The sequence below is a fragment of the Protomyctophum bolini genome, assembly GCF_963924005.1.
Source record: "Protomyctophum bolini genome assembly, chromosome: 21".
Lineage (NCBI taxonomy): Eukaryota > Metazoa > Chordata > Actinopteri > Myctophiformes > Myctophidae > Protomyctophum > Protomyctophum bolini.
The window spans coordinates 34613304-34639657 of record NC_137882.1 but is presented as its reverse complement, the minus strand read 5'-3'; the positions used below and the strand labels follow the sequence as shown (position 1 = coordinate 34639657).

Sequence of the window (26354 nt, the reverse complement as noted above, 5' to 3'; positions counted from 1 at the left end):
TCTCCTACACTCTCTCATACACTGTCTCCTACACTGTCTCCTACACCGTGTCCCTCTCAGCTTGCTCCTGAATACCAATACTAAAAATCTCAGCCACTCGCTCACTCACACTCGGTCACACAGTGTTATGGTGAAATTGGTCACCTGCCGAAATATGTGGCAATCGCACGACTTGCCACACTCAAGCCGCGCTACGCATATGCTGAGTTGACGGTGCCAGTGTTCGACACCAGGGGAAGTATGACTGTTGGCTATGGTTGGATCAGTGGAAGTATGACTGTTGGCTATGGTTGGCTCAGTGGAAGTCCGACTGTTGGCTATGGTTGGCTCAGTGGAAGTCCGACTATTGGCTATGATTGGCTCAGTGGAAGTATGACTGTTGGCTATGGTTGGCTCAGCTGAAGTATGACTGTTGTCTATGGTTGGCTCAGTGGAAGTATGACTAGATGTAGTTTAATATGGTAGAAAACAGACCATTAATAACAAGGTTATCAGCAATATATATATATATAATATATATATCCAATACACGTATTGTAATATCATCTGTTATCCATGCTTTTTGCGCAGTGTGGATAGCTCCGTAGATTTCGAGTTAGCTTTTTAGTCAGCCTGTATAAAGGGAGGTGAACGGCAGCGAGGATGCGCGATCCGGTATAGGATCACTAAAGAAGGAAAGGCCAAGCAAAAAAGAAGAAATCAGCGATCTGGTTTGGTATCAATAATTAAGCTTATCAGACGGAACGTTAGGCCAATAGCAGTTGCCGGTTGGATTCCAACTGGCGGAACGTTCCGTCACGAGCAATTAATTGGTTAAAAATGTCTGCTTCTACATCTTGGTGGCATGACCCATGATGGACTTCTTAGTGTTTCTCTCAGGTTTCAAAATGATTAGATAACACTTTGGTCCAAACAGAGCCACCAAAATGCCCAAACTAGATGCTAAAATAGCAAACACCTCCACTACATCTGCATATTTGCCTGGAGAGCTGATATATGCTGGTATGAACGCTATCCACACGGCACAGAAGATCAACATGCTGAAAGTAATTAACTTGGCTTCATTGAAGTTGTCTGGAAGATTCCTTACCATGAATGCTAGGAGGAAACTGAGGAGTGCTAGTAAGCCAATATAACCTAGTAACACCGCAAAACCAACTGTTGATCCAACATTACACTCATAGACTATCTTTTCAGAATAGTATTGTGTGTTTTTATGAGGAGTTGGTGAGGCAGACACAATCCAGGCTGTGCAGATTATTGCCTGGATTGAAGTAAGAATCAGAACTGTTCCTCTCTGCTGCATAGGACCAAACCACTTAATGATGTCTGCACCACCAGGCTTGGAGGCCTTGAACACAGCCAGCACCACCATAGTCTTTACCAGGATGCAGGAGACACACAGCACAAAGCTGATCCCAAATATTGCATGCCTCAGCTGACAAGTCCAGAGTCTGGGACGACCAATGAACAAGAGTGAGCACAAGAAACATAGTTTGAGTGAAATCAAGAGGTGGAAGCTGAGTTCTGAGTTGTTGGCGCGGACCATTGGCGTCTCTTTATGATAAACAAAGATCCCCAGGACAATAGCACAAACAAATGTTCCTAGCAATGACATGGTTGTTAAGGAGATCCCCAGGGCCTCATGGTAGGACAGGAACTCAATGCTCTTAGGGACACAGTGGTCACGCCGGGGACTGGACCAGAAGTCCTCTGGACACACGGTGCACTCTGTAGAGTCTAACAAATAGTACAAGATTAAAGGGACAGACACGTATCTTCTTATAACCTTCTGTACATATACTGTAGCTACATTATGTAACCCTACCTGTCTCATTGCTGAACTCTCCCTCAGAACAAGCAATGCAGTCGTAGCAGCAGACAGGTTCTCCTTTCCTTCTGGCCACACGGGTTCCAGGAGAACAGCTCTCACTGCACACCGACCGAGGAGGCTGCAGAGGAAAGTAAAAATAATCAGTTTAAATATAAATTTCATTCACATCATGAGCTCAATTCAACATTTTAGATAGCTGAAATTACTTTTGCGGGTTGAAAGTTCCAGAAGATTCTGTCTTCATCGAGGGTGAGTTCTTCATCTCCGGAGGCTGTCATCTTGACCACACCTACGTTGTGAATATTTGTGCTTCCGTCAGGGAGCCACGCCCAGTTCAATACATCAAAGATTGGTAAAGCATCACCATTCTCATCAAAGTATACACGATCACCACTAGATGTGGTGAAGTTGACCTTCTCCAGGTAATAGAGAAGCTAGAAATGGTGATGAGCAGAATCATGAAGAGAAAGAGACGTTAAAAACATACTTAATGGTCCTATTATGTGCCCAAGTCACGCTACACACTATTTGGGGATTTAAGCATTGTGCAAGGGGTGTTCCTGTTGCTGAGTTGCTATCTTCCGCCACCAGCCTCATTACTAAAACATGTGCTCTACCCTTTACATTATGCATTGCCTTTCAACAAAACCATATTCATAATGTCACCCACATTTGTTGAGCATTAGGAGTGAGGAAGACTATTTAAAATACCACATTCAGAAGAACATGTAATTATACCACCTGCCCCCTATACTTGAGAGGCATCACCTCTCAAGGCCTGCAGCACGCTCCGTAACACATTCTGTATTTAGTTAGTGCTTTACCTTACTATTTTCCTATGATTTTGTTATATTGTTTTCCTTGTGTCTTAGTTCCAGTTGGAGTTTCCTTTGCACTTTTTTGTACTACGTTTTGTCTCTTGGTTTCCTCTGTTGCTTTTGTTGCCTGTGTTGTCTCACCATTGTTACTCCTTGTGTTCTCCTCGTGTATGGATTTTGGTGAATGAACTCTACATGTACTCTACATGTACTCATTACTCTACAGGTCATTCCAGAATAACTGTTTTTAATGATGTTCACTATCTTAGTGGGCACTCCGTGGTGTCTCAGTAACTTCCAGGTGGTCTCTCTATCTACACTGTCAAATGCCTTTTCGTAGTCGACAAAGTTGACATAGAGTGGGGAATTCCATTCTAATGACTGCTCTATGATAATGCGAAGAGTCGCAATCTGGTCGACACATGACCGATTCTTTCTGAAACCTGCTTGCTCGTCTCTTAGTTGCTGGTCGACTGCCTCCTTCATTCTCTCCAGGATAACTTTATATAGCACTTTCCCTGGCACAGAAAGTAGGGTGATCCCTCTATAGTTGTTGCAGTTTCCCAGGTCTCCTTTCTTTGGGAGCTTGGTAATAAGGCCCTCTTTCCAGTCTGCTGGTATTTCTTCTTCTTCCCAGATTCTTTTGAAGAGTGGATGCAGCAGGCTCACGGTGGTATCAACATCCACCTTTAGGGCTTCTGCCGGGATGTTATCTGGCCCTGCTGTCTCCGCTCTTAAGATGTTGTACAGCTTTCCTGATCTCCTCTCTGCTGGGTATGTCGCAGCTGATGGGGAGGTCGGTCTGTGCTGGTAGGATATCTGGGGGGTTTGCTGGTGGGGGTCTATTTAGCAGTTCCTCGAAGTGTTCTGCCCATCTCTGTAGTTGGCCGTCCTTTGTTTTAATGCTGTTTCCATCTTTATCCCTAACCGGTCTTTGTGGTCTGCTGTATTTGCCCGACATCTTTCTGGTGGTGTCATATAGCTGTTTCATATTTCTTGCTGCTTCCTCTGCTTCTTCGGCTAAGTTGTCGATGAATTTCCGCTTGTCTGCCTTTATGCTCTTCTTCACCATTTTTGTGCCTTTGCTTTCGATGCTCTTGTGCGGCTTTTTGACACTGCTGCTTTCTTCTCCTTCCTTCTTTGAATCCTGTGTTGGGTTTCTGTAGAAATCCACTCCTTTTGTTGGAATTTCCTGTATCCGACCACTTCTTGGCATGTGGATGTTAGTGTCTCTTTGATATGTTGCCACTGACTGTCAATGCTGATCTCATCCTCGAGTATGTCCTGGAGAACTTCAAATTTGTTTGAAAGTTTCAGTCTGTACTCTTCTTGTTTTTCTGCGTCCCTCAATAGGCTCATGTTGAATTTCTGTCGGTTTGTTGTCTCCGTCTTGTTCTTCTTTAGTTTCAGCTTCAGCCTAGCAGTTAACAAATGATGGTCTGATGCTACATCCGCTCCCCTGTTAACTCTCACGTCCTGTAATGTTCTTCTGAACTTTTTGCTTATGCAGATGTGGTCTATTTGGTTCTCTGTTATGTGGTCTGGTGATACCCATGTTGCTTTGTGAATCCTTTTATGGGGGAAGATGCTGCCTCCGATAACGAGCTTGTTCAGTGCGCAGAGATCCATGAACTTCTCTCCGTTTTCACTCATTTCTCCAAGTCCATGTGTCCCCATCACTTCTTCGTAGCCGATGTTTACTTCTCCTATTTTTGCATTAAAGTCTCCCATGAGGATGGTGGTATCTTTCTCTGGAAAAGTGTCCACGATGTTCTGGAGTCTATCGTAGAACTCCTCTTTTTCTCCTTCTTCGCTGTTGTTCGTTGGTGCATAACATTGGATGACATTCATCTTTATCTTATCATTTGTTGTTCTGAACAATGCTGTGATGATCCTTGGTCCATGGGCCTCCCAGTCTATTAGTGCTCTCTGTGCGGGTCTTGATAGCATGAAGGCTACCCCTTCTGTTTGTGGGGCACCGTCCTCCTCATGGCCTGAGTAAAGTAGCATCTCTCCGCTCATCAATCTTTTCTGTCCTGATTGCGTCCATCTTGCCTCGCTGATTCCCAGTAGTGCCAGGTTGTAGTTTTTCATCTCTTGCGCTATCTGAAAGGTCTTCCCTGCTTGGTACATTGTTCTTACATTCCATGTTCCTATGGTGATGCTTTTCCTGGTTGAGAGAAGGGTGGTCGGTCCTGCGGCTTCCAGGGGCTCCTGGCTTTCACCACCTAACGTCATACGTCCTCGAGCTGAAGAACTTCTCTCTCCCAGTGCCGAATTCTCTTGTATCCTTGTCGTCGTTTCTGTAACGGAAAGTGTTTTACGGGGTGGGGTTGTTGGCCCCACGCCCAACCACCAACCTGGAGGACCGGGTGCTGCTTTTTGTCTGACCTCTACTCTAAAACCTGCCAGGCATGGTTGAACCTGCTGAGGGTATGAACCCCCTCCGGTATAGCCTTCAGAGTCACGGAGGTACGCAAGCCTCCCCACCACGGCAAGGTAGCAGCACAGTGGGGAAGCTGGAAGCTAACGTTGAGCGAGTTTGGCTAATCGCGGGAATTGCTCCTGGTTTCGGGACCACCACTTAAGAGGGTTATTCATTGTGGGAATGTGACGAGTCGCGAAGTAATCCTGTATCTCCTCGGCTGGAGTGGAGCGACCGCAACGCTCATCCTTCCCGCTTTCAAAATGTGGACCGAAAAGTTCCTTAAAGTCACTTTCCAGTCTGGACCTTTTTATCACCGGGCGCGGAACAGCACCATCATCCCCATCTTCAGCTTGGATATTCCTCTCGTCGTCATCATCATCATTTTCACCTGCAATGAAAATGAATAACGCCGATTAGTTTACTTTTACATAACATGCAAGAATAATTGCAGCCAAATTGTATTTAGGATTGGGCCTACATTTCCATAGTCACCAAGATAATTATTATTATAGTTTAAAAAATAACGAAATAAATATAGAAATAAACAAATTATTTTTGTAGGCCTATAATAAATTAACAATAACATTGATAGCTTTTATGCACGCAGTAACCATTTAACCATTTTAACAGTCCGCCTATTGGTAGAACAAAGTTGAAGTCATTAATTCTAATTGGAAACACTGTTGTTTTTAATTATACATAGTAGAGCCGACTGTTATATTAACAGCATGGGCTATTGTGACAAAATAAGTAATTCTACTGAACAGAATTATTAATAGACTTATTAGACTGCACTTTAAGCCTTTAAGGCATTATAACATTACCTGCGGCAACAGGCGGCAGCTCGGCGGCGGCCTCCTCGTCTCGCAGCAGCTGATGCAGGTGGTCGCGGGCGTCATCTCTCTTGCTGTCTGGGAGGAACTGCAGATGGTGGAAGCGGGGATCTAGCTGACAGGCAATGATGGGAATTGACTCTGCCAGGCCATCGGACTCGAGTTTGAAGCGAGTTACCAGTTGTTTTTTAACAGTGGTTTTGAAGTGGCGGATCGCACCCAGGTCCTCTTCCTTGACACAGAGGGTTTGGTTGACGGTGTTGAAAATCACGGGATAGAGGAAGGACAGGCCAACATGCAACTCGCCACACATCAGTTTGGTAGCCTTTGCCAGGGGAGATAACACAGGAATGAGTTGCTCTATCAGCTCCCAATGTGATGCTCGCATCGCGAGGGCCTTGGCTAAACTTGGCTTTGTCACAGACTCATCTGCCAGGACGTGTAAGCGTTCAAGCATCATGAAAGTGGAGTTCCACCGAACCGCACAGTCATTTTGGAGTTTATTTTTTTTGGGCATTTTGAGGTCATGCTGTTTTTTTTTTTAACTTTGTTTTTATTTAGGGTTTTACAGACATTATGATCAAACAAATAGAAATAACAACAACATAGTACAAAGACAAACTTCCACATGGACATAGAAATCAAAAACAACAAAAACAAATAAAATAGACATAAAATAAGAAACAAAACAAACAAATTGCATAAATTAAATTTACAAAATAAATTAAATACAATTAAATACAATTAGAACCTTACTTTGGGAATATTTTTAACTCTTCTTTTCCATCATCCTATTATGTTTCACCTCTTGTATATTTATATAACGACCATTTTTCCCATCTTTTTTCATAGAGGTCTACTCTTATTCTTATCTTGAATGTCAACTTTTCCATGTCTTCTATATTGTCCACGATTGCTCGCCATTGTTTATAGCCTGGTATGTCAGTCTTGAGCCAATTTTTTGTGATTGCTTTCTTTCCTGCAGCTAGAAGGATTTTGACCAGATATTGGTCTCTCGGATGGATAGATTCCTCAATAAGACCCAAGTACAATACAAGGCAAGAACAGGGGATGTCGTATCCTATTACCTCACAAATAGCTGTGTGGATTATCAACCAGAAAGGTTGTATCTTTGCACAATTCCAGAAAACATGTGTATGGTCAGGGTTCATGTGGTTACACTCTCTCCAGCATGGCTGTTGGCTCTTAAGCTGTTTGCTCTTAATTTGGGGTGTTATAAAATACCGTATTTGGTTTTTCCATACAAATTCCCTCCACTCCTTTGATTGGGTTGTTGTCTGGTGTTTTTCCCACATATCGTCCCACATCTTTTCTGGAATGTCCTCACCCAACTCCTTTTCCCATTTATTTTTTACATATATTGTGGAAAACTTTTTGGAATCCATCAAACACGAGTACAACACAGATATGGCTTTGGGTGTGACTCTACCATACGCCCGTTCAATGATTCGTATTATGGGGTGTATTTCTTCCGCCGGTCTTTTAATGTTTCTGTTATAATAGTCTCTCATCTGTAAATATCGGAAGAAGTCCTGATTAGTCAGGTCGTATGCATTTTTTATTTCTTCGAAGCTTTTCATTTTTCCATTTTTAGTTAATAGGCATATGGCTGTCACACCCAAATCCCTCCATTGCTTAAACCTTGAATCGGACCTTCCTGGTTCAAACTTCTTATCATATGAGATCCATTTTAACATACCCAATTCCTTTCCAACCTTCAATTGTTTCACTATTGAGTACCACGTAGTTAAAGTAAAAGATGTTATTGGGTCCAAGTCTAATTCACTCTTCACGCTCGTTTGGATCCCTCGTTCTCCTATATTTGTATGAATCGGGATTGTAAACCCTTTTACCTCGATGTCCTTCCACTTAGCTATATACGGTAGACTGCACCAGTTAAGGAGTGGTCCCAGTTGTGCTGCATGGAAGTACTCCTTTAAGTTTGGAAGTGCCATTCCCCCTTTATTCTTTGGTAATTGTAGAGTACTATATCTTATTCTAGGTCTTTTTCCATCCCATATAAACCTTGATATAAGTTTATCCCATTTCGTGAATTGGGCCGGTGGTATAGGGATAGGTAATGACTGGAATAAATATAACAGGCGTGGCAGAACGTTCATTTTAATCGCTTGTATCCTATCACTAAACCCCATTGGATATGTGGCCCATCTCTCTATATCTTTTTTTATGTTATCATCAATTTCTTGGTAGTTACTTGCATATAGTTTGGATAGGTCTTTGGTTATATTTATGCCTAAGTACCTAATTGATTTTGCCTCCCAATTTATATTTATTTCCTTTAGTTTTTGATTCGGCCTACAATTGAGCATGAGAATTTGAGTTTTAGACTTGTTTAATGTATAGCCTGAGTATAGACTAAACCGATCTAATGTTTGCAGTAGGTGTTCAAATGATTCCAATGGATTTTTTAAGTGGACCAATACATCATCTGCAAAAAGGCTCACAACATGTCTTTCACCATTCATTTCTATTCCCGCTATATTTTCGTTGTCTCTTATCATCTGGGCCAGTGGCTCTATAAAAAATGCGAAGAGGGAGGGGCTTAAATTACATCCTTGTCTACAACCTTGTTCTATTTCAAATCTATCTGTCAGAGAACCATTTACCTTTATTCTAGCTGTTGGATTAATATAAAGCGTTTTAATACACTGAATTGCCTTTTCATCAAACCCAAATCTTTCCAGTGTTAGGAATAAGAACCTGTGGGAAACTTTATCGAATGCTTGGGCGGCATCCAGACTAACCATTGCTGCGGGAGTGTTATTATTCTTTATTTTGTGCATAATGTGTAAAGTTCTCCTAATATTATCCTGCGTTTTTCTTCCGGGAATAAAGCCACATTGGTCCTCGTCTATCATATCTGCAATAAAAGATTGAATTCTCTCTGATAGGATTGAGGTATATAGTTTGTAGTCGACATTTAGTAGTGAAATTGGTCTGAAGTTCTGACAAAGTGTTTTGTCTTTCCCAGGCTTTGGTAAAACTGTAATTACCGCTTCCTTCCAGGAGGGGGGGGTAGAGCCATTCTTTTTAACCCAGTTAAAAGTGTTGTGCAATAAAGGTATTAATTCACTTGCAAATTTCTTGTACCATTCTGATGGGAACCCATCACTTCCAGGAGTCTTGCTAGCCTTTGATCTTCCTATTGCTGTGGTGATTTCATCAATGGTTATAGTTTTTGTTATCCTTTTATTTTCTAATTCACCAATACTAGGCAAGTCCAATTTATCAAGAAATGTTCTGGTTTCCTCTTCAGAGGAGGTGGGTGTTTGGGTATACAGTTCTTTATAGTATTTCTGGAAGATACTTTCTATTTCTCCTTGTTTGTATTTTATTTGATTTGTTTTGGGGTCCATCAGTTTGTGAACTGTTATATCGGCTTGCTGTTTCCTTAGGCGTCTAGCCAATAGCCTTGCTGCCCTAGGGCCAGCCTCATAGTAGCTCTGTTTAAAGTACCTTGCTTTCATTTCCACCTCCTGTTGGAGAATATTATTGATTTGTTTTCTTACCTCAGTCATTTGTGTGAATATTTGTCTGTCTGCTCTTATCTTATGTTTTTGTTCCAGTGTTTTAAGGTCAGATAATAGTTGCTTATAATTAGCCAGTTTTTCCTTTTTCATTCTGCTCGAGATTGCAATTAATTTCCCCCTGATAACTGCCTTTAGGGCATCCCATAGTATTGCTGGAGTAGTTTCACCATTGTTGTTATCAGTTAAGTAGTTCTCAATGTCGGTTCTGATTTGTTCTACCACCTGGTTATTATTTAACAGTCCAGCGTTTAACCTCCATATTGTATTCCTTTTTCTGTCAGATAAACAGACCTTCATATAAACGGCACTATGATCAGACACATCTGCTATTCCAATATTACACCCCTGGATCAATTCTCTATTTTCTTTTTGCGTATAGAAATAATCTAACCTGCTATAGACAGAGTGGGTCTGGGAGTAATGGCTATAGTCCCTTTGGAGCGGGTGGAAGTCTCGCCAAACATCAACAAAACCCATTTCTTCCCATGTGTTTTTGACTAGTTTTGAAATGGGCTTTTTATTCCTGTTCAGGCTAGTGGTGTCTAAGTCATAGTCAATCACAACATTTAGGTCTCCCGCACACCAGCAAATTCCTTCTGATTCCAAAGTTATGATGTCAAATAATGTTTTAAAGAATTGTTTATCGCTCTCGGGTGGAGCATAAATATTAACCAACGTCACTTTTGTCTCCTGAATTGTTCCCTTAACAATAATATATCTGCCTTCTTTGTCCTTTATTTCTTTTTGGCATTCAAACTTGATTTGATTAGAGATCAGGATTGCCACTCCTCTTTTACGGGTATTGGTGTGTGAACTATAATATGTATGCTTATAGCCAAATTTCTTCAATTTTTCATGTTCTGATTTGGATAAGTGGGTTTCCTGAAGAAAGCTTATTTGTGCTTTTTCTTTTTTAAGCTTGGTCATAACTTTAGCTCTTTTGACCGGGTTTCCCAGACCGTTGACATTCAAAGACATAAGTTTAATCTCCTGTTTCGTGGTCATATTTGGTTATAGAGTATCCGAAAAAATAATTATGACGGTTCCCTCTTAGGTTCTTGGTGCATTCATATGCAAAGATCAAAATAAAACTGTAAACCCTTTTAACTATATACAAAAACAAAAACATAGATACATATACGAATGCAGACTTCCAAAAAGAGTTGTCAACCTCCTCTCCTTTTTGTTGACCCTCCTGTGGTTTTGTGGGGGAAATCCCTGCGTTAAGGAGGGGCCCCCATCCAGTATTAAAGTTTACCCCTAAAGGTTTACTCATACTAGAGTTAAAGTTGCATCACTTCCCTTTGAACCAACTTAAATTGTTCTATATTCCTTATTGGTAGAAAAATAAAATGAACGTTGAAGGATCTAATAATATGCTTATTTGCTTCCCATTGTATCAAACATGTTCTCATCCCTCCATCTATCCACACATGTACAAGTCAGTGTCCCTTTGATCTTATTTACATTAATTAATTATTCCCCAGTCCTCCATCCACAAAGTAGATGGACGACTGGGGAACACACATAGCACATGTAGATAAATGTTGTCAGAAAAAGAAAAAGAAAAAAAAACATGCTTTCCCCACAGTCAGTCACCCTATCCCTCCCTCCCCACACATACATACACACACACACACACACACACACCGAGGTCCGTATATATAATCCACTTTAATATGTTAGATTGAAGCTTCAGTTCTCGTTCCTAATGTTCTCCTTTGTGAGACAAGTGAATCACATCAACCCCCCTCCTCACCCCGTGCACACACACACATGCGCGCGCATGTGCGCATGCACACATGGGCTGCATGTATAGCTCACCATAATGTTAGAATTAAACTTCAGTTGTTTACTTAAAAAGATTAGCGAACTACACCAACCCTCCTCCCTCCCCACATACACGCACGTACGCACACACACACACACACACACACACACACACACACACACACACACACGAGAATGCAAATATCACACGTTAGGTTTCAGTCCTTTTTTTTTCAATGATTTAACTCACGGCTTTATAGGTTCCTTCTCTCAGTTACTTAGCGTGACTGTATGTTTGCAGCCGTCCTCTCGCCCTTCTCCTCCATGCCGCATTCCGGTCGACTTGTGTCCAGCTGGCCAGTCTGGCATTTTGCAAGCTTTCGATGAGCGTGGGTTCTTTTCCGCCTTCTCTCATGTTGTTTCTGTTGCCGTCGCCTGTCCCCTCTCCTTCTCCGCCGGTCATCAGTCCTCTTTTCCTCATATCCTTGGCTGCTTCTTCTGCGCTGTGGTACACCACTTTCCCAGTGGTCCAGTGGATCCGCATCTTGTTGTAGGGTGTGTTGAACTTGATTTTCGGACTTTCCGCATTCAGGACCCTCTTGATTTCGGCGTAGGCTTTTCTCTGTTGTAGTACTCTGTCCGTGAAATCGTGGTCGAAGTAGATTCTGTTCTGCCCGTACATCACCGTCTTCTTCCCCCAAGCCGTTGATAGCACTGTCTCTTTTACAGCAAATTGCTGAAAGTTAATCACTATTGATCTCGGCGGCTGGTCCGGGTTCCTCTTCGGAGCTAGTGCTCGGTGGGCTCGTTGTATAGACAGTTCAGTATCCACTATTTCTCTTCTCAGCCAATCGTTGATAAACTTTACCATCGATTCACTCTCTGATTCAGCGTCCTCTGGCAGATTGTATAAACGCAAATTACATCTTCTGGAGCGCGATTCAGCATCATCTAGCTTGTCAATCATCATTTGACGTTCTTCCAACATTTGTTGCAAAGTATGGTTTACTTCAGTGCTCCACTGCTCAATCTCTTCGGTGCGCAGCAGGGCGCCGTCCATCTTAGCGTGCTGCTCCTTCATCTCCGTGTCGATCTTGGTGAATTTTTGTGTGAGATCCCTGTTGAATTCAATCAGCTTATTATCCATCTGTGTCGCGATTTCTTCTTTGAAAGTTCTCAAGTCCGTTTTCACCTCCTGTCGTAGGGCGCCGAGCTGGCTGTTGATAGCGTCCAAACTAGCCTGGAGGGAAGCCATGCTGATGTCGTTAGCTTCGGATGCTAGCGTGTCTTCTCTTGTGACTTCTTCTTGGTGTGTTTCTTCACTTTTCTCGTCTCTTTTTTTGTTTCCCCTTCTCGTGTGCATTTCTCGTTGACTGTGGTTTTTGTTTTCTACTTTACAAGTATCTAGCGTGGTATAAATAAGTTGGCTGTGGGAGCTCTCAACTTTATGCGACCGTCCTGTTCGTCGCCATACCGGAAGTCAGAGTGAACGTTTTTAACTCCGAGGTCATGCTGTTTTGCCTTCAGACCGCAAGTTGCCGTCGATGAATGGCGAAAATGACTCACGACACGTTTCGCCAGCTCCACGGACTTGGCGATTTCAGGTAGGACTAATCCAGCTTTTATTGCCAACTGTAGAGTGTGCCCTGCACATCCGAGGTCTGTTGGCGACAGCTCACACATCTCCAAGGCCAGGTTCATGTTTGAGGCATTATCGTGCACCGTACAAAACGCCTGTATGTCCCACTCTTTGATTATTGCAGACAGGCGAGCAGAGATGTTGGTAGCTGTGTGTCGCTCTGTCATGAGGGAGGTAGTCAGGACTCTGGCTGTCATGGTCCACTCATTTGTAATGTAATGGGCCGTTACCGTGATGTAGGGCTCCATGGTTGAGGACGTCCACAGGTCCGTTGTCAGCGACACACTCCTGCCTTTCATCTCCTCTTTAATGCTGGCTCGCACGGAGTCACTCTCTCGGTTGATATTAGCCCACAGAGTTTTGTGGCACGGGGCTATGTATTCCGGTTCAAAAAATTTCAGCATCGCTTTGAAGCCTCTCCCTTGCGCTATACACAAAGGTCTGGTGTCTTGGACGATTACATCTATAATTACTTGCGCAAGCAGAGCGCGCAAGTAATCATTTCGCTTGGTCTCTTCGAAGTGAAGCCAAGTTTTCTTCAACCGTAAGTCTGTGCCTGGTTTGCTGGGACCAGTTACAACATTACGTCATCCTTGAGAGAGTACATGGTGTGTATATGACGTAATGTTACAAGTTACAAGTTACAAGTTACAACATTACGTCATATACACACCATGTACTCTCTCAAGGATGACGTAATGTTGTAACTGGTCCCAGCAAACCAGGCACAGACTTACGGTTGAAAAAAACTTGGCTTCACTTTTTGGAACCAAGTAACCACAGTATACTGCTAATCAAATTACAACTACATACTCTGTATGTAGTTGTAATGTGATTTGTAATTTGTAAATCTGTGCCTGGTCTGCTGGGAACAGACTACACAGATGACCATATCTCTTACGTCATCACTGAGAGCTAGTCATACATATACACACACCATGTACTCTGGTCCCAGTTCTCAACGATGACGTAATGTTGTAACTGGTCCCAGCAAACCAGGCACAGACTTACGGTTGAAAAAAACTTGGCTTCACTTTTTGGAACCAAGTAACCACGGTATACTGCTAATCAAATTACAACTACATACTCTGTATGTAGTTGTAATGTGATTTGTAATTTGTAAATCTGTGCCTGGTCTGCTGGGACCAGACTACACAGATGACCATATCTCTTACGTCATCACTTACTATTTACTATTACTATTTTTCATATAAAGGCAGAAGATAGTAGAAAAGATAAAGACTAGAGCTGGGACTCGATTAAAAAAATTAATCTAATTAATCAGAGGCTTTGCGATTAATTAATCTAGATTAATCGCATTTTAATCGCATATCATTATTTGACCCGAGAACAGTGAGAAAGCATTTTTTTTCAACTGGATTTTGGTATACTAGTGAATCAATGAATAGTGAATACATAAGTTTAAGCAATAAAACATTGTTTTTGTAGTAATAGGGGTAATAATTCATTATTGAATAATTGCACACAACTGTGCTGTAATCCACGCTACCATCGGATAGCCTTTTAAATCCTATTTCCAATCCACGGGGACAAGCAAAGTGATCTCAGCGGCTTCCCCCAGTCTGGTGAACTGTCTGCGGTGTCTGGTGGTGTTATTATCTGAAGAGGACACGAACACTTTGAGCGCAGGTCCGTCTGAAAACTGTCCAGTGACAACGTTCCGCGGTGAAAGAAATAGTGCGATTAAAATGCGTTAATTTTTTTAATGCATTAATTGTTCTGTAGTTAATTAATCGTAATTAATCGCAATTAGTCCCGGCCCTAATAAAGACACACGGTTATTTGATCTGGATTGCACAAAAAGTTAACTATCACAAACAGGAGGTTTACCAACAACACTCAGTATAGCAATTGGTGCACAAGTGATGTTGACTACTAATGTAATGGTATCTGATGGATTAGTCAACGGTATCAGAGGACTTGTTGAGTATATTGACTTTGAGAAAAACGACACCTATGTTACAGTAATACTTGTTAAATTCCAAGACAAAGATGTTGGTCTTAATGCGAAGTCTAATAGTAAATATAAAAATTACCCAGAAGCAGTTCCAATATACAGACATGAAGCTATAATTTTCCATGGAGGCAGAAGAACAGGATCAACAAATAGGTTTCAATTCCCGTTGACATTAGCTTGGGGATTAACTATTCATAAGGTTCAAGGTTTAACTATACAAGAGATTGTCGTATCTATGAAGGGCTCACGTTTTAACCCGGGACAAGCCTATGTAGCATTCAGTCGAGTGAAAAGGATAAGAGATCTATACTTGATTTTAGTCCTAAAAAGATCAAAGTAGATAAGAATGTAGAAAGAGAAATGATACGATTACGACAATCACCTCTAGAAAATCCAAATATACGGAAGATAACTCAATTACCATTAAAACATTCATTAAAAATTGGATTGTTGAACATCAGAGGTTATCTAACACATTTACAAGATATAAACTCAGATTCCCAACTCGAAATGTTGGATCTAATAGCTTTTACTGAAACACACTTAAAGAAAAATAATAACATTACTTTTAAATTAAAAACAATGAACACCAATTACAAAACAATCAGGAATGACAGAGAATATGATATAGGTGGGGGAGTTATGTTTGCTATAAAAGAAGATATTGCCATTGAAATAATTAAAAAAGAAATCGAGATATTAGAAAAAGTAGAACACGTACATGTAAAAAATAAAGATCTATATATCATTCTTATGTACAGATCACCTAAAACAAACCTTACGGAATTAAACACATTTCTCAAGAAAATGGTAAAGTATCTATCATCTCCGACTTCCACAATTATGATAATAGGAGATTTCAATGAAGACCATTATACTGAAAAAGATATAAATATAAAGACCTTCATGTCAAGATTAGGCTTTAAACAATTAAATACAAATCCAACTACAGATTTCGGAAGTATTTTAGATCATGTATATTTCAACAAATTTGAAAGTATTATTACAGAAATTGAAGTTAGAGACACATATTACTCTGATCATGATTTAGTATTAATATCACTATAGTACAAAATGAAATACATTTAAAACAATTGACAATTTACAATAAGTAATAAAATAATTATACTGTATAATATATTTTAATTCAGTTTATATACCTTTTTTTTCATCACATATCAATGATTCATTTTTCTGTAAAAAAGTAGTTAGGTAGCAAATAGTTACACGTAATGATTATACATTTCAAACGTTCCTTCACAGAGATACTGAGATGTGATACTTTCCAGCGGTCGAAAGTACTTGCGCGCTCTGCTTGCGCACTAGTAGGCCATTTATGGCCTACTAGTGTGCAACAAGCAAGTATGCACTCGGCAGAGTGCAGTTCTAGTTAAACCTGTGATATCCCGTTTTCTTTGGTCTGATAGAGGCTTTTTGGCGTAACTGCTCATTGACGTCTGCACTGGGCGACTAGTATCCCCCTTACCGGCATGCTTGTTTTTGAGATGGCCGAGCATAACGCTTGTGTTCTTGTGGTACACGTAGGTCGCCTTACAGAGTGTACAGGACACCGTTTGTTTTTCTTCATCTAATGTGAAGTATTTCCACACGTGTGACCATCTATTTGTCGGGGTCTGCGAGCTGGTTTCACCTGCATTCTCTCTCTCCGCCATTGTTGTTTTCGTCTTGACACCTTTCTCCTTATTTTTCCCTCCACCGTGCTAAGTTCCGCCCTCTGTGTTTAAGTTTTCCCTCCACTGTGCTAAGTTCCGCCCTCTGTGTTTACGCATGAGGTGATTATTGGTAAAGCCAGGACACACTATCAGGGTAAGCCAATCAGGTTTTGCATTCCGTGTCCCACACACACAATCGCATGAAAAAAGGGAAAAAAAAAAAAAAAAAAGCTCAACTTTCGACTCGCGCTGCTGCGAGTCGACTCGTGATAATTTATCGATAAATCGATAAATCGATTTTTTGATGAATGCCCTAACACACACACACAAACAAACAATGATGTTATTTAATTAACCCAGGCCTTAGAGGCAATTTAAATAACACAAGGTTGAAACATTGCAATAACACAAATTAAATATCACATGGTTCAATGCCTTGGCAAGTTAGCTGATCTTATTGTTTTTTTGACAAGACTGTCAATAGTGTAAGTTTAATGCCTTTAATCCAGTTTCCCTGTCTACAATGATGTGACATGAAGAGTGTTTGTGTGGGTATAGTGTGTGTTTTATTCCTGAATAAAGTGCCTGGTGCTGGGAGTCTGGTGCAACGCACAGGGCCTGACCTGGTGAGAGCAGGAGTGGACCTGGTGAGACGTAGGAGGTGCCCGGACAGGAGTCAACCTAGAGCCATAAGAAATCTGTGTTAACGGAATCGCGGACGGAATCGCGGAAATGACCAATAAAAATGGAATTGGAATAAAATGCGGAAGGACGAGCTTTTTAGCCACATGCGTGAACGTGCAGTAAGCATGTCGTTGTTGTTTATATATACTTTTATTTTGAAGGTTTAATGCTGTTGTGCTGTGTTTAGTTACACAAGTGACGTTGTTTGGGCGGAAACAGTGCTCTCTGATTTTCACAATAAAATTACACTACAGCTGTTGCAACGTGTACGTTACTTCCACACTTGGACTGTAAAAAATATGGACAAAGCGTTCCCCGGGTCTAACATGAACGTAAAATGAAGCCTGTCAGTTCTTGCAATGGAAGTCGCCATCTTTCTAGATCCTTTTGGGCCCAGCTGGCCCATTGGCTGGCCCTGACAACGAGGCGGGACTTCCCCCCTTCTTCTTCGTTGGTTTTTATTTTGACTCGAGTAGGTGGGGGATCCCGTACATAGACTGTAACGGTAGCCACGCCCCTCAGAACATGCGCGACTTTATGGTAATTTTTTTAATAAATGGGACTATAATTTTCCAAAAAGAATATTATGACATTATAAATGAGACTTTAAACTAGTGACTGGAAGCAAAAAGTATTCATGACCATGTTTATTAAGGTAATACAGTCTAGGGGAAGTTGGGCCCAAATACATGGACTTCTATGGGGCTATGGGTTTTTTTGGGCCCAATGACAGTGCCACAACAGGCCATTATATGAACTTTCAGGAAATCCCGATTTCCTTGTGGCTTCACAAAATATCTGTCTGACTGCCCCCCTGCTTCCACAATGCTCCAAAACACAACAACACAACCATGTCCAAGCGAGCGGCTCCCTCCCCTTTAGCGTCTTCAAAAAAGTTATGAAACTCCACGCTAGGCGCTAAATACAGAGCAGATCAGTACACTGACTTTTATGCCTCAGGGGATAAGCGTTTTTGTAAATGCTGTCAACATACCATGGACTGGACTCGCAAAAACATGTGCGACGATCACATAGCCTCCAAAAGCCATAAAAAGAACAAGGAAAAACACCGTGCTTCTCAAAGCACACCAGCTCTGCAAACGACCATAACAGCAAGTACCTCATCAGCAGACTCAAGGCTCAAAGCTTTGAACAAGCTAAAGAATCTACGACCGTTTCTAGTGAAACACTGCAAGCAGGGAGGAGCGCTGCCCGAGAACGGAACGACCCTTCGCCAAACGCATCTGCCCCGTGTGTTTGACCAACAAGTGCTGTTTTGGAGAAACTGCGTGGGAAGAAGTTGGCGGTGGTTGTTGATGAGACAACCGATACCAGGGACTGCAGCGTTATGGTGAGCTACTTAACAGCCTATTAACATAGCGTTTAAATAGACTACATTATTTTAGCTGCAGTGTCCATTGTACACATGCAAAGTGTGATAACGATGATCAGTGATCACAATAGATACAACTAGGGCTAATCACTGACACTATTGTGATTAAATAGCCAAACAGTACAAAGCAAGTTATCAACATAGGACTATAATGGTAAATCAATTGTTTAATGCAAATAATGTACAATATAGGTGCATATTAATGATATAAAGTAAACTAAAGGTGCATAAATTATGCATTACTAATTTACTATATTATCCCAATAGAATAGATATAGCTAGACTACTGACATTGTCATATCAGTAGTACCTAGCTGTATTTGTTTACACTTGAAATGTGAGTGACGTTTTTATTTTGTCACAATATAATTTGTCTTAAATATAATTATGTTTGGCTTGTGTTATCTTCCATTGCAGGTGTTGAAAACCACTACTCTCTGGTGGATGTGATTTTCATGGAGCGATGCAACCACTCAACAGTTGCCCAAGCCATCATACAATAATAACACAGCAATAATCTGGACCTGAATGATGTCTGGGCAGTGGTCACAGATAATGCTGCCTACTGTCTGAAGGCATACCGGTAGGCTACTGGACAAGGAGTTTATGTTAAGAATCAAATGTTAAAGTGTATTATTGTATTTGTAATATTTAATTAAAGGAGAAAAAGGCCACTTTTAACAATTGATTGTTTAAGCCTGTAAGACTAAGGGCTGGATTTTGAAGGTGCGTTTTACCATGTGGTAATACATAAATTGGCCTCGCTCTGCGCACAATCGTATTATGAAAGCCTTATCGTCCCGTGTTGAACGCACACACATATGGAATACGACGTTGCTGAATATTTTAGCATTGTGGGAGTGTCCATATGTTAATTATTTTCGCTTTGCGCAATTTGCTATTAAGCCCCTTGACCTGCGCATAACGATTAGACGTGGGTCTAGGCACCTCATAAACGCAAAAATCAGATAAAGCACTGTTTGATTTTACACTTGAGCGGCTCTGGGACGCTGCTGGAGTGTTGCCAAGTCTGTTTATTATAAGCGGCTTCTTTTTCTGTAAAGTTGCTTGTAAATATTGGTAGTTGTGGTTGCTTTTCTTGTTTTTAAAGGTTTCTCTCCTAATGCTGTTTAAACCAGTGATCCTCACACAGCACATTCCCATGTCAAGGATCCCCAGATGAATGCATTTGCCCAACTAAGGACGGCTAATACAAAAATGTAATTACATTTTTCCAAGATTACTTTTGAAAATAGCAGATCTACCAGCTCACAATGCATCACATTCATTCATTAAAACTATGAACTCTGACTGCAGGCGGATATATAATGATCATTATAACAATGTGCAAGAAAATATTTAAAAAGATGTAAGAACTTTATATTTGTGGACAATCAAAATATGTTTTTTATTTTAATGTGGTGTCATTAAAATTAATCTGGATATGGCAGACTCAATATCTAGAAAATAAAAACATGGCACTTCATTTAAAATAGGTTACAGACCCCTGTTATATGCGCTTATTTTGGGATTATTTTTATAGACCTATTTACTTGTTTCTCTGAGACATGGCAACAGCGTCTTTTTATTGCGTCATTTTATTGTGAATGTTGAGATTAGAAACGGCCATAATTCTTTCATTTCTCAACCTTAAAAAAAACCAAAAACATATGCATAATCCTTGGGAAGTTTGCTTTCATACGCTGTATCACACTTGATTCAAGTCTTCTTCAATAAAATGCTACGAGCGAAGACCATACCATCACAGGACCATACCGCATCACGGGCATACGCACCAGGCATTCAACTCATTACTCATTTCAAATATAATATAATTATAATTTAAATTAAAATATAATTTTACTGGTGTTTCTCAATAGAAACAACTTATTTTGAGGCATGAAGGTGACAGCATGCAGTGCAATAGGAATAATTAACCCAAATGTGACAAAGTCATATATGTCATGTCTTCTATGGTGCCAGCCTGAAGAAATGTAATATAACGATCCCCAAAGTGCGCATTCCGTATGTGACATCAGCTGACTGGTAAAGAAAATAGTACGGACATGTTGATTGGGTAACTCTCAAACACGCCTTAAACACTCCCATGACTAATTCAAGGCCGTTTTGCGCACTCCACGGGGTGTCGAAAGCGCTTCTTAACATGCTTAAAATTGCAATATGACATACCTCACGCCCCCAGCTCATATTACTATAATATTACATGTAATATTATATGACTTGCATAATCGAGCCCTAAGACTTCTAAGATTCTCACCCCTGGACACAACTGTAAACAAATACAATAATGTATAATAACTGTGTGTGTGTGTGTGTGTGTGTGTGTGTGTGTGTGTGTGTGTGTGTGTGTGTGTGTGTGTGTGTGTCATACAGGGATATTCTGCAAGGAATGATGCTCAACAGTGTCCATGTAACCTGCCTCTGCCATATCATCAACGGGAGGCATACTATGTCGGGAGAGGGTTGGGGTTAGGTTTAGGTGTGCTGCCCCGGGGGAGGTTAGGGTTAGGGTGAGGGTTTGAGGTAGGTTGTCGATCGGACCAATGCTCCGTCGGACCAAAGTATAGTAACCATCATCAACCTGGTGGGTGATACCTGGCAGCACTACAACTACTTCTCTGAAGCTGCATCACTTGTGTCAGCGATGAGATCTGTCTTCTGCAGGAAGCCTGCTAGAAAGAGAAGATGGGTGAGCAGCTTCCTCGTCAACAAGGAGTTTGTGCACACCAAGGCTCCTCCTGAATCAGTGGGCACCAGATGGAATAGCTGGTTTGAGGCAGTGCAGTACCACGCAGAGCATGTTCATCTGTACAAAGATTTTTTGTTGGCAGAAAATTCATCCGCCCAAGCAGTCACAAACATCATCAGCCTGCTGGAAACAGAGGAAAAGTTGGAGGCCCTCACTGTGAAGCTAACCTTCATCGCAGAAGGCTGCTCCAAACTGATGACAGCTCTGACCATCCTGGAAGGAACCCACCAACCCACAGCAGTGTCTGCATACAACATCATGGAGGACCTGGGCTCTTACCTAGTGAATGGAACCGCAAAAAAAATGCTGAAGAAGACAGGTGTTCGAGGGAGGAAGCAGATTCTCGACAATCTCCATGACGCCTTCCACTTGGCCTTCACAAAGTTCTCCAAGCACTGGGACCTTCACCCAGCCAAACAGGTCTACAAGCTCATAAGAGTGTTTGATCCAAGGCAGGCACCATCCATGGGGAAGCAGATGGAAGCCTACACAGCACTCAAAGCCATGGAACAGCCATCACCTGAGCTCAGTGAGCAATGGATTGCCTACCAGCACTGCAGGGAGCCCTTGGAAGCTGATGTCACGCTTGCTGATTACTGGAAGGGCATGAGTGTGAGATTCCCAAAGGTTGCAGAAGTGGCAGTGCCCTACATCTACTTCCCAGTCAGCTCAGTTGACTGTGAGAGGAGTTTCAGCAAGTATATAATTCTCCTTACAGACAAGAGAGAGAGGCACTCACCGAGCTCAACACCAAGAGGCTGACCATCATGTACTACAATGGAGATGTCTCCGACAGATGGAATGGAAAGCAAGCTAAACGGACAGACAGGAGCTAATAACTTAAGGAGTAGTCAGCTACTATACTGCTACAGGGAAACAGAAAGTAGAAACACTTGTGATGTGAAACACGTTTTATTGTTTCAGTTTATTCCACAGTTCAGGTTTTGATTCAAGTTGCTGCACTGTTGTTCATTTATAATGAAGCTGAAAAGCACTTTATTTTATCTTTATAACAGAAAAACTTATTTATTATTTGTCTTTATTTTAATTGAACAGTATTTCTGTGTTGCAGCACTTTACAAATTAAACGGACTGTTGTTTCTCCATTCAATTGTGGACATTTATTCATTAGTGATGTGTGCCGGTTCCGTTTATGGTACTAAAAATACTATTATATAAATATTAAAATGGAAAAAACTGAATTTGGGAAAAAATAAAACGGAATTGGGAACTGAATTTGGGAAAAAATAAACCGGAATTGGGAAAAAAATTAAACGGATTTCATATGTCTCTAACGTTATGCAATGCCGATCCGGTGCAGATTATTCTTATTCGCCGTGGGGTTTTATGGCGGTTGGCATTCATACGGGCAAGTCGGTGCTTAGGCAGTTCATCATGTTTTTTCCGAGACCGAGAGACAGACCCCCCCATCTCGAAAGGTCCTCCTCCTCGGGAGAAACCATGGAGAAACAGGAGGGGAAGGGGGAATCGAGTGTTGTGGTGTTGGGTGAAATGTGACTCTCTTCTATTCACAAACACACTAGATCATGGGCACGTCCATTTTAGATGCCCTGGCTTCTACACGTAAAGGAAGCGACCCGCCGTCCTCTTTTCAGGAGGGGGGGGGGGGGGGGGATTTTTTCCGGATCACGTAACCGGATCTTTGAAGATGCGACCGGAGCTACTTTATATATTGTCCGGGTGCATAGAAAGATGAATGAAAGTATTCAATAAAAAAGTGATAAAAGCGTGTAGATACGTCGTTCGCAACGGATGTATGGCTGACAAATGACGTATAAAAACGCACCGCGCAAATTTTGTGTTAAGGCGCGATTCACCACTTGGCATATGTTGTGGTAGTGTGAATGATGCGTACCGTTCGTGGGAGCGGATCGCCCAACTGTCCCCGGGACCGCATGGGGGGCGGGTCTCTTGACCGTTGAAGTGTATTCAGATATGGCTCGTTCCAATGTGAATGCATGCATACCTAAAGAAGGAAGTGGACTGTTTTTTTTAAAGAACATGACATAATCTCTAATCGACGAGCCAAGCGCCAACAAAAAAAAACACAGACGCTGCACGATGCGTAACACCAGCGCATTTCTCAACGCCGCTCCACGTGGCTCTTGGGCTTTGCTTGGCATAGTTTCCAAAGTAAAACAAAATAATAATAATGCTAAATTAGAATCCATAGCAAACTAATATCAAACACGACACTGGAGCACAGAACTGACTGACACGGTGAATAGCAGGCAGGCTGACAGTGAAGTAGTATAACGGCAAAGAGCAAAAGAGGCAATGCAATGCAATGTGTTGGGATTTATTGAGACAATGTTGCAGAGTTGATGGTCAGTGTCCGTGCTTGCCAGCCATCAAGCACACCGCCACCTGGAGGATCAAAGTGTGTTATGCATACCCGGGTGCGCTGTTGAATCTCGTCTGTCCACCTCCATGAATGTCCTGCAGTTCCAGCTTTGGCCAGAAGGGTAGCGTGGCTTTAATGTTGGCCAGCCGCTCTGGTGGCGTGGTCAAAGCGGGCCGGCTGCACAAGGACTGAGCCTTAAAGACCACATGACAACCAACACATTCTACATATACACACTGCCGGGTGGAAACCGTGTCCAAACCGTCTTTACTTTTTTATTATATCTCTTCAATCTCTTGTATTTTTTGAAATGTTTTTGAAAATATTAATCAAAGCAGCTTTAACCCATTGAAACCAGAGCCCTTAACAAAGTAATGCTACCGATACATAATTTGCCTCTTACTGTACATACATAGTATTTTCTATTTTGACCCACAGATAATGGAGAGGTGCACATGGTTTATTGTCAATATAGCTCAAACATCAACAAACAGTCTTTAAGGGAGGGTAATCAACTTTAACTTTAACACAGATAATGTTTGTATCTCTGACTAGATGTAGTTTAATATGGTAGAAAACAGACTATTGCTAACAAGGTTATCAGCAATCTAATATTAGCATCTTAGATGCTAAATAAATAGCGTCAATGCTAGGGAGCTAAAATGAAGCCATCCTTGCTATAGAGAGCGCCAATGTTCCCATCTAGATCACCGGATAATCAGCAAAGACCCCCGGACATTGCGTGGTTTATCCAAACCATGGCAGTTTCCTGTAATATCATCTGTATTCCATGCTTTTTGCGCAGTGTGGAGAGCTCCGTATATTTCGAGTTAGCTTTTTAGTCAGCCTGTATAAAGGGAGGTGAACGGCAGCCAGGATGCGCAATCCGGTCTAGGATCACTAAAGGAAAGGCCAAGCAAAAAAAAAGAAATCAGCGATCCGGTTTGGTATCAATAATAACGCTCATCAGACGGAACGTTAGGCCAATAGCAGTTGCCGGTTGGATTCCAACTGGCGGAACGTTCCATCATGAGCAGTTAATTGGTTAAAAATGTCTGCTTCTACGTGGTGGCACCTCGACCCATGATGGACTTCTTAGTGTTTCTCTCAGGTTTCAAAATGATTATATAACACTTTGGTCCAAACAGCGCCACCAAAATGCCCAAACTAGATGCTAAAATAGCAAACACCTCCACTACATCTGCATATTTGCCTGGAGAACTGATATATGCTGGTATGAAGGCTATCCACACGGCACAGAAGATCAACATGCTGAAAGTGATTAACTTGGCTTCATTGAAGTTGTCTGGAAGATTCCTTACCATGAATGCTAGGAGGAAACTAGTAAGCCAATGTAACCTAGTAACACTGCAAAACCAACTGTTGATCCAACATTGCACTCATAGACTATCTTTTCAGAATAGTATTGTGTGTTTTTATGAGGAGTTGGTGAGGCAGACACAAGCCAGACTATGCAGATTATTGCCTGGATTGAAGTAAGAGCCAGAACTGTTCCTCTCTGCTGCATGGGACCAAACCACTTCCTAATGTCTGCACCACCAGGCTTGGAGGCCTTGAACACAGCCAGCACCACCATAGTCTTCACCAGGATGCAAGAGACACACAGCACAAAGCTGATCCCAAATACTGCATGCCTCAGCTGACAAGTCCAGAGTCTGGGACGACCAATGAACAAGAGTGAGCACAAAAAACATAGTTTGAGTGAAAGCAAGAGTTGGAAGCTGAGTTCTGAGTTGTTGGCGCGGACCATGGGCGTCTCTTTATGATAAACAAAGATCCCCAGGACAATAGCACAGACAAATGTTCCTAGCAATGAGATGGTTGTTAAGGAGATCCCCAGGGCCTCATGGTAGGACAGGAACTCAATGCTCTTAGGGACACAGTGGTCACGCCGGGGACTGGACCAGAAGTCCTCTGGACAGACGGTGCACTCTGTAGAGTCTAACAAATAGTACAAGATTAAAGGGACAGACACGTATCTTCTTATAACCTTCTGTACATACACTGTAGCTACATTATGTAACCCTACCTTTCTCGTTGCTGAACTCTCCCTCAGAACAAGCAATGCAGTCGTAGCAGCAGACAGGTTCTCCTTTCCTTCTGGCCACACGGGTTCCAGGAGAACAGCTCTCACTGCACACCGACCGAGGAGGCTACAGAGGAAAGTAAAAATGATCAGTTTAAATGTAAATTCCATTCACATCATGAGCTCAATTAAATATTTTAGATAGCTGAAATTACTTTTGCGGATTGAAAGTTCCAGAAGATTCTGTCTTCATCGAGGGTGAGTTCTTCATCTCCGGAGGCTGTCATCTTGACTACACCTACGTTGTGAATATTTGTGCTTCCATCAGGGAGCCACGCCCAGTTCAATATATCGTAGATTGGTAAAGCATCACCATTCTCATCAAAGTATACACGATCACCACCAGATGTGGTGAAGTTGACCTTTTCCAGGTAATAGAGAAGCTAGAAATGGTGATGAGCAGAATCATGAAGAGCAAGAGACTTTAAAAACATACTTTAGGGTCCTATTATGTGCCCAAGTCACGCTACACACTATTTGGAGATTTAAG

At 41.7% G+C, this 26354-nt stretch overlaps 1 protein-coding gene and 1 pseudogene across 2 annotated transcripts in view; both read right to left on the bottom strand.

Moving 5' to 3' along the window:
* Positions 1-829: 829 nt before the first annotated feature.
* The window catches only part of LOC308336506 (extracellular calcium-sensing receptor-like), a gene marked incomplete at both ends in the record, with an annotated part of 33175 nt that continues 7650 nt past the window's right edge, over positions 830-26354 (bottom strand). The window contains 3 exons of the mRNA XM_080793872.1: positions 830-1740; positions 1829-1952; positions 2041-2268. Coding sequence (XP_080649998.1) covers positions 830-1740; positions 1829-1952; positions 2041-2268 — 1263 coding nt within the window. The remainder of the gene's footprint in view (positions 1741-1828; positions 1953-2040; positions 2269-26354) is intronic.
* On the bottom strand, positions 24819-26091 carry LOC308335998 (extracellular calcium-sensing receptor-like; annotated as a pseudogene). The gene is made up of 3 exons: positions 26020-26091; positions 25808-25931; positions 24819-25719 (listed from the first exon to the last, which is right to left on the bottom strand). The product of its transcript is annotated as an extracellular calcium-sensing receptor-like (transcript).